We start from the raw sequence: 9,531 nt of genomic DNA on the forward strand, positions 1-9,531 counted from the left end.
TTCTTTTCTTTTCCGTTGAGAGTTTCGTGTTCTGAGTTAAGTTTTGCCGCAACTCCGTGTCTCCGAGTTCACCTCAAGTCTGTGACCGCTTCAAAACTTCAACCAGCCCACAACTCCGCATCTTCAGCCAATGCCCAACCCCTGGCTTCCCAAGACGTCACTTCTATGACTACTGAACTTCCATCCAATCAGCGACCTCGGGAAACCCCTTTCGGCAACCAGACAAGGAAGGGAACCCCTTACACAGGCAACGCAAGTACCTCCAACGACTCAATTATCAGCCGTAAAACAGTGATTCTGTCCAAATTCCCTATAAAACCTTAAATGATTCCCTTTGAGCTAAATTGACCTGTTTCCCTTACATAATCGACCAGTATGGTCTTTCTGATCAAGCTGGTAAAGTTAGTCAAGCAGCGCCTCATTCAAAAAAACATGATTTTGACCAGCTATACTGTAAATTAAGTAAATGCAGAAGTTAAATACTTTCTTGTTGATTTTTGGTTTTACTTAATATTCTAAAGTATCTGTTATGACAAATATATAGTCTTTTTTATACTACAATTTACAATTATCAGATGTTCTTTAATAGAATCATAAAGTATTAAATGCAATAAAATGTCAATGCATGACAATGGAAATGTCCATAATATTTTTATTTAGTTTTAATCTGACAGAAGTCCAGTATGTTTTTTTTTCAGCATACAAACAGCTACAATGTCCATAATTGTGTGCATTCTTATTATCAAATGCATTTTAGATAGCTTGTGATACTTATTGCAGCATGTTGACGTAATTCAATACAACCTGCAATTAAATCCTCAGATTGGCTTGCATTGCAGCACGTCTAGTTTTCCAAGTAGATTTAATTGTTATCTGCCATTGTTTTGACTCCATACGCAATTATGAAAGATAAGAAAACTGAGCACAGCTACTTAATAACATCTAATTAGTTTATCAGTGTTGAAACGGTTCTGTAAATGCCTTTTAGCAAGAAATAAGGTCTTGTGAGTAAACAAACTGCAGGGGGAGTGCAATAAATATCAATAAAAATATTTCTTCAGTCACAGGAGCATTGTGTTAAATGTCCTAGGTGCTTAACTCTAATAAATAGAACAGAAGCGATTCAGGCTTTTGATTTGTGAAAGCCGGTTTATGTTTTATTTACTTGGATGAGTCTTTATGAATGCTTCATGAATGTGAATGCAGGGATTTGCTTTTAGGCTCTATGAGAAGCTGTGTAAAGAGATTAACTGAAAAAATTAGATACTGGCAAAAATAAATAAACGTGACTGAAAATAAGACTAAGAGTGTAAGATTACATGTGGGTGAACCTCACAAAGCCTGTCAAAAACATGTCTAGGTTGTGTTTGACAACAAAATCAAAAGAAAAAAAAAAGAATTTGAAATTATATTTTGTATAATGTCTAATTTTATATAAAGCCAATTATATATATTGCCTATTTTTATAGGGGCTTCTTTTTGGTGTTGTGACATTATTTATAGGACAAATCAGCACATCTCCATATCTAATTATTATTATTAGCGTGATTTTTGTTTTAAAGTAAACAATGTATTTATATTGTGTATTTATTGCACTGCCTGTAAATGATACTGATTATGATTTTTAAAATATGATATTTATTTGTTACTGTAAATATCACAGTATTATATGTATGTGTGTGTTTATTTGATCATTTATATTCAATTAATTATTTAATAGTTTATTTTTTGTTACTATCTCCAGACAACATTAACAATTCAAGTATCAGACTTAATTTGCATTAAAATAAAGCCACATTGTCTAAAACTCTAAATGGTAGTAAAATAGACTGTATTTTATGATTTTGAATATGATTCTGACTTTTTTTTTTATGAAATTCACCCATATATGTGTGCTCACCCTACCTGGAAACTATACAGGACTGCGATGTTGATCTCCACCAGTGCCTGGTCCTTCCACAGGGATGAAGTCTTCCTCGTGTCCAGCCCCATCATTGTAGCTACTTCCTGAAATGAAGGGAATTAATCATACTGTACAGAGAGACTATTCATACTGTATTCTCTCTGGATCTGAACCAAGGTTAATAGAACTGCCACTTGTGATCTGCCTCTATAGAGATCTGGAACGACCGACAAGACTATCTAAAAATACACTTCTAGTCAAAAGTTTGGACACACCTGACATGAATATGTGTTTCTCATGATCTTAAAAACCTTTTGATCTGAAGGCTGATTCTTAAAAGTGTTTAAATTAGTTTTGCAGATATATAAAATCAGATGGGTTTGGAATAACATGAAGATGGGTGAATTATTTTATAGATGATTTTCTATATTTTATAGAAGATTAGGATATATTTCAGTATATATTTTATATGTGGTAAAGCAAGCTGAGTATATATAGGCCAACTGGGCTGTTAGTGGCTCAATGTCTTTTAGAAGTTAAAACTGTAAGTGAATTTATTTCAGAGTATAAAGGAAATGTGGAAGAGCGATTGTAACACTGAATGAGTATAAAACTATAATGATAATTAAAAACAGCATGTTTATGAATTAAAATCTGCATAAATTAAAGCGAGCAATTTAAAACAGGATAAACAATGCATAATATACCGTATAATCAACTTAATCCATTGCAATGGCTCATTAAACACAAACGTGTCATTACTAATTTCCTGTTGGGGTGCAATGTCTAATGCATATGCATAACATTTATAATGATCAAATGTAATGCAGTCTGGTTTCAAACTGTGTAATGCAGTGTAAAAAGTAACATGAGATATTCTCAATGGTGCAGGGGTGATTTATGGCTGTCTGGTACAGTATGGTACCTCAAGTATGTTGTATCGAGAGCTGTCGCAGAAGTCTCTGACACCGATCTCGGTCCCCATGTACCAGCCGCTAAAGGGGCAGGCGGTGAACTCCAGTCCCCCGATCTCTAACAGCATGTTAGACACGGCAGGAAGGCCGTACCACTTTAGATTCATTTCCTTAAACCATTCGAACCTAGACAGACACAGACAGGAGGACGGTCAATATTGAACCCAGCTCAGGGAGAAAAGTTGCATGCAGAAATGTTTTTCAGTGAAATGTTCTTGAGCTTATTTGCATAACATAATGTAGTCAGTAGAATATCTTGGCATATGCAGATGTACACCATTAAGCTTTTAGAGTATTCCGTTTACAGTTTCCATCATAATTTCTCTGTAAGTAAATGCGCACATAGTGAGCACTGAATTCAAGGTTTACTCTAAAATCCTCAAGAACGCCCTGATCTGATTTCTTGAATAAGAATAGCACCACAGTCACTTTCATTTACGCTTAAAAAATTTTTTCTTTTTGCACATGGGAGGTGTATGAGCAAAATGTTCTGTTTTACTTTACCCAATTGCAAGAACATAGAGCTGAAAATTATTTTATTTATATAATTTATTAATTTAATTCAATTTAATTGCATTTGTCCACTTTTACTCTTTGATGAGAAGTTTAACTTTATCTGCATGACATTTGAGTTCTGAAACAGGAAGTCAGTAGCCATCAATGCTTAATTTAATGGTAACTCAGGCTAAATTATTTTTTCAACACTTATCAATTAAAAAAAAAAAGATATAAATGCATGATTGAGGGGGACAATTCAGTCTTATCTAGATCTCAGGACCCAAGTAACTGATCATCTGAGACACATCGGTGTCAAACAGACAGAATTAAACAAGCAAACTGAGGCAGGATCTGGAAAAAGGACAAGTTTTATGCCAAATTAGCCCACGTTCCTGAATGTACGTGCATAAGAGGCAAGCTCTCAGCTTGAGTTCTCTGTTGCTATGCATCCTGAAGCTCTGCACATTACAGCCTCTCTGATATGAGATTTCCCTTCGGTATGTACTGTATGACGCAGACTATTATCAGATTCTGGGTGGATGAACATTTGAGGTGTAAAATGTTTTAAGCACTGATGTGATTCTGTGGTGTTTCTACACAAGTTTGACAAGCATCAAACCGTCTGAACCCCAATAAAACTCTACAATATGCTTGGTTCTTCTTACTTTGGATGTATAATGGGAACCTCAAGTACAAGATCATCAGGAATCTCAAAAAGCTCCGGATCGTTCCCATTGGCTTGGAGAAGAAGGGGCAAAACGTCAAAACAGCTTTTTGGAGCTTTCCATCCTTGCTGTATACAGATCTACAAGTCAAAAACAAACATTACAGATGTTTTTTTGGAATATGTTGGTTGGTCACAAAGCTAATGACCATCGTGGACCTGCTGACAACTTCTTTAGCTCAGCTAGAAACCAGCTACCATGTTCCAAAACACAGACACCAGCTTAAACTGGATTTTGCATTGCCCTAAAACAACTCGAACACAATTAACAATGTTAAATTAAACAAACATCAACCCAGCGATAACAAGAAATGCCCATGATGTCACAAAAGGTTTATTCTTGTGTGTACTGGTAACATGCTTCATTCAATATGTCAGTTGGAGCCTTTTTTGATGCCTGTGACTGACAATCGAAGCTATTGCAATATAGCTTCCCACCTCACCTCTGTAAGCTCCACCGAAGCCGGATCTCCGAGAATTGATCCATCAGGCTGCTTGTAGCCTGCGTACCGGATCAACTGGCTGTTCCACACCCGGAAGTCATGCTTCCCGTCTGTCCTCTGGGGGAAGATGGTAATAGCCGATCTGCACATCAGAGACAAGGGGTAATGCTGAGATCCCTCTGGTGGATTTATACTTCAAATCATCCAATACAGTAAGTATTACAGACTCCATGAAATCAAAATTGTGTGATTTAATCCCACAGCCAAGATTTGCTGCATTTACTGTAAGTGCATGTACTGTTTTTAAGCGAATAAAGTTGGATTTACTTATATATCCAACTCAACATATAGACACATGTAATTATATAGCTTATATTTTGCAAAAATATATAAACAATTATGCATTTACAGTAAGTGCGTGTAAACTTGGATGTACTATATATCATCTATATAGCGCTGTCAGTTTCGAGGTCATGCAAATGCACTTCACAATAAACTTTTAAAAGATATATACATTTAAAATGTACAATAATTCACTTCTGGAAAATATATATTGATAATTAAGTTTGTTGGTTGGTCAAAATTGTTTGTTCAGTGCAATACAGATATTAAAGAACTGGTTTAACCAGTGTTTTATTTTTTTTTTAAAGCAGAGTCATGCTAATTATATAGCATTACAATCCTAATATTGGTAATTATATAGTACAGTTTTTGTCATTTATTGTGCTTTTGAAATAAAACTTCCCCATCTGTTCCATAAGCAAACATAATCATGCTTCATTGCTGAAAATACATCACACTGACGTTCAACAGCTAAGAGCACAAAGTGTCAGTCCAACTAATCTAAATAACAAGTCCCGTCACTCTCGAAATACAACTCTGGATGAAATTTGGGTCACCAGCCTGTTTGAAAAAGCGCTGAGGAGCTTTTCTTGTTGCCTTGATTTGTTTATGTGTGGAAAAAGAGTGTAGGAGACCTCTGACGTTTATTCTGGCAGGTCCTGATGATGTAAGAAGCAAGCGTGGGGGCTTTTGACTATATAAAAGCGTTTCCTCTCTTCTTGTTTTAATTTTCCCTTTCCTCACCCCTCTCTCACTCTCTCAGGCTCTAATCATTCTGTTAGACGGATGCTAATTAAACAGAACAGAGAGTAAGTGTCATGTATGATTAGCTTCGTAACGTGGCAGTGGTGCCAGTGCTCGGCAATGCTGTGGCAGGTGCTGTACTGTGGGCTGTGGAACAAGGTGACAAAGAGAGAATGGGAACACTCACTTTGACAGGGAAGAAGGCAAGTCGCAAGGAAAAGGAGATGCAGAAAAAGACAGGAAGTAAAAGGAGTTAGTGAAAAATGGCCTCACTAACCTGAGGTTTCCTTTGTTGGTTGCATATTTGATGTGGTTACAGATGTAATTAAACATTCCATGAGCGGTTGTGCAGTCTCGAGCATCGAACACCTCAAAGGAGAGAAATTCACTTTTTAGGACACATTCTTTTTTCATTCTCGCTGCATTTCAATATGCACCACATTGTTGTACCCTTGAAAAGATTAAGGGAATGGTTTGATGAAGGAATGCTTTTTGGAAGAACAATCCCGCATGACAAAAAAAAACAAAAAACAAAGCAAAACAATACCTGTAGTTTGGACCACTGAATCCGTCCCACACAGCGAGCTGCATTTCTCCATGCATGTTTGGCCCCGTAAATCAGCTCTGTGTCCTTCAGTTGATATGTTCCAGAAGTTTCTATTTCTTTTTTAACCTCTTCTAGCCGGTCAACATGGGCCTTTGAGCCGCATCTGTTCAGGCAGAAGTCAAACATATAAAAGGCACATTTAGAAAAAAATTACTGCAATTAGAAGGGTAAGTTATGTACTGCAACATACATGCATACATAGATAAATAAATCTTTTTTTTTTGTCTTGAAAAAAGAAATGCATAAATTAATTTTAGATATTTGTTTTTTGGAAAATATATAATGCATATTAAATTATGTGTACTTCCTTTATTCGAATGGCTAGTTTTAAAGCCAAAATCTAGGGTTAAGAAAAAATGGCAATGGTGTAAGAACGATAAATTAACTCAAAATATATTCTTTGGAAAAAAAAAGAATCTTATTAAAAAATGTGTAAAAAGTCATTTTGAATCTAAAAAGTCATCTTTGTGACAGTTTTGCTTCTAAAATAAATGATGTATTATTGTTTTTAAATATAACATCTAAATATATATCCATCTTTCTGTAGTTCAAAAAATACAACTATATAAAATATATCGTTTTATTCTGATCTATTATACTGTATATATTTTTTGCAGTGATGAAAGATGTTTAATATGGTACAGTGTGCATTAGATTTAAGTTGTTCTCCTGCCTTTTGATTGATGTGTAGTACTGGTCGATAAAATCTGTTGCAAGCGGTAGCAGTTCCTCTTTTCTTCGGACTTCATCTGGTTTGCGACTGTGCTGGTTTGGCACCATAACAGAGCCTATACAAACACTCTCAGTGCAGATCGGCACCTGCAAACGAAAAGCAACTAGCACAATAAGAAGACTGAGTGTGCAAATCCAAACATGCTACATCACTCACGGAAATGTGCTACAGAAAGCATTGTGCCCGTCTTACACATATTGTGTCCGTAGGAGTGTAACTGCAACAGCAGGCACAAGTTGTGACAGCATTTCTGCTGTGTAACAGTACTGGAGGTCTATACAGAAAATAAAGTGATGTCTGGGTGAGCACACTAAGTACTTCCTTTAATTACCGCCATAATTATAAAATGTCATGAAATTTCAGGGGCAGCAAATTTACATCCAAATAGTATTTTTAGTGCTTTTTTCTAACAATTTTAGCTTACTTGTATAAAAGCCTATATACAAAAGTAAAAGAAAAAAAATGATGGCATTGTCTGGTAAGTTCCTCCAGACATAGTACGTATAAGAAGCAATAAACAGACCAGGCATTTTAGTGGGATTTTAGCAAAGACGCAATATTTATGAAAGATTTTTATTGTTCCCCATTCAAATAGAGATGCATTCTGTGCATTATGTACCTAAAAAACATAAGTTACCAAGATGGCTGTCAGGTGGGTGAACAGACTTGAGGTAAAAGGACTTTGGTTCAGTGTGCAACTCCAGCTGTACTTGCAACGCTGTTACTTCTACTGCACAATGTTTCTTACCAACCCAGACACAAAAAAAAAAAACGTGCCAGTGGTAACATTTCTGCAAAATAATACTAGTACATTTCTAACCACTTTCAAAGTGAAATGTCCAATGTGTGGCGATCAAAGCGTGCTTATTTTTAACCAAAATAGATAAACGTGAATCTGACAACACTTTCTCACGTTGCTTATTTTACGTATCGCAGCAGTTTGGAACTGAAATGTTTGGTGAGCAGCTCAAAAAGATTAATGCTCTGTCACTTTTGAAAATAACATAGCACCTACACTAAACCAACCCAATAGTGTTAACAAAAGTGAACGTGAGATAAAAACACTTTTGCTGAAGCAACCATGCCATTTTAGCTTGCTTTTACAAATCTTTGAGCTCTTTTATTGTGACTCATCTGGAGTTGGTATGTGATGCAAACATGAAAACGTATTAGTTTACAAATCACTTTGGCAAATGTGCATTGATGTCACAACATAACGTGTGAAAATAAGTCTTTATTAATCGATATTGCAACATCGCAACCTGTTAAAATGGTTACAGAAATTAAAAATGCAAATGTGCCGCTCACATGCTGCAAAACTTAACTGTCATGCAATAAGACACTTTTAAGTTGGGAATGTTGTTTATCATATTCTAATCTTATTGCAGGCCTGTGAAACCAACACACAGAGCCTCAGAAAAATGTTTGTATATGCATTTCATGATCATATTCCTCGAAAACGAATTGCTGTTGAAAACATCCAATGGCTGGATAAATGGCAGGCTTCATCAGAGCCTGATAAGAAGAAGCAAAGAGACAAACAGAAGTCGCTCATCGCTTTGAGGAAAATACTCATATGGCCACTATAATAAGATTAGATTTGAAGTGCACTGTCACTTTCTGTAGCTGCTAATATGTTCACTGGATTAAGGGTGGAATGGCAAAGACAGAGCTAAAAAATAACAACAAGCCTATACAAGCTAGTGCTGTTTAATTAAGGACTGGCTTGTTTTAATATCCCAAATTGCCCTTTCAGTCTGGTGAAGCATTTAAACCATGACTGACCCATAACCTTCAACAGTTTCAGAGTAGCCTATAGCCAAAAATAACAAAAGTCCCTTCAAGGAAACGGTTCATTAATTGGCCATCTTTGTAACACCCTCATACTTCTACTTACGAGTTCATGTCATACACAAAATAAAGAAGTAGCTAAACCAAAACATACATCAAAATATATGGTATAGTATCTAACAAAAAATGAATTGCATAAAGCAAAACACAAAAGGTGAGTTATGACACTGAAAAAACTACAGAAACAGTTTATACTAGGCCTGGGCGTTAAAACGGTATCGATATTTATCGACGGTACACCTTCTTCGATATCGATAGAAAAAAATGTTCGATATAGTGCACGATATAGGCACGTGCTATGAGTGACGCAGACAGCACACACAAACACGAACACATGCTGAAATGACTTGCTGTGCCTGCCTGTGATGAGGAGATTGTGAATAAAAAATGAATATTATTCGAATTTAAAATAAACATTTGCATTTGAATGTTAGGTGTGCATCAGGGAGCGTCATCAGTGGCGCGCGAGATGCGGTGATGATGTAAGTGACGTTGTTGCAACACTGCGTCTCATATGTTTTTAAATGCAGTCTGTGTGAATGGCATTTCGGCTCTTTAGATTAAGCAATTCATAAATACATGATGCTGTTTTATTCATAATTGTTTATGCAATTTACGAAATTATATTTGATTTACAAATATTAGTTTAGACGGTATGCACTTTTTTATAGACAGTCGTTATTTCATTGCATTGAAAAAACAATTTTAATGA

The 9,531-nt window shown here is 35.8% G+C and overlaps 1 protein-coding gene across 1 annotated transcript in view; it reads right to left on the minus strand.

The window, feature by feature from the left end:
- LOC107668720 (nitric oxide synthase, brain-like) overlaps positions 1-9,531 on the minus strand; it is a gene marked incomplete at its 3' end in the record, with an annotated part of 49,795 nt that overhangs the window by 20,817 nt on the left and 19,447 nt on the right. Inside the window, exons 5-11 of the mRNA XM_016460694.1 lie at positions 6,909-7,054; positions 6,176-6,338; positions 5,906-5,997; positions 4,543-4,684; positions 4,041-4,180; positions 2,829-3,003; positions 1,906-2,007 (exon numbers count right to left, since the gene is read on the minus strand). Of these exons, the coding sequence (XP_016316180.1) occupies positions 1,906-2,007; positions 2,829-3,003; positions 4,041-4,180; positions 4,543-4,684; positions 5,906-5,997; positions 6,176-6,338; positions 6,909-7,054 (960 nt within the window). The remainder of the gene's footprint in view (positions 1-1,905; positions 2,008-2,828; positions 3,004-4,040; positions 4,181-4,542; positions 4,685-5,905; positions 5,998-6,175; positions 6,339-6,908; positions 7,055-9,531) is intronic.

This window comes from Sinocyclocheilus anshuiensis, unplaced genomic scaffold, assembly GCF_001515605.1.
Source record: "Sinocyclocheilus anshuiensis isolate Anshui unplaced genomic scaffold, SAMN03320099.WGS_v1.1 scaffold36, whole genome shotgun sequence".
Classification (NCBI taxonomy): Eukaryota; Metazoa; Chordata; class Actinopteri; order Cypriniformes; family Cyprinidae; genus Sinocyclocheilus; species Sinocyclocheilus anshuiensis.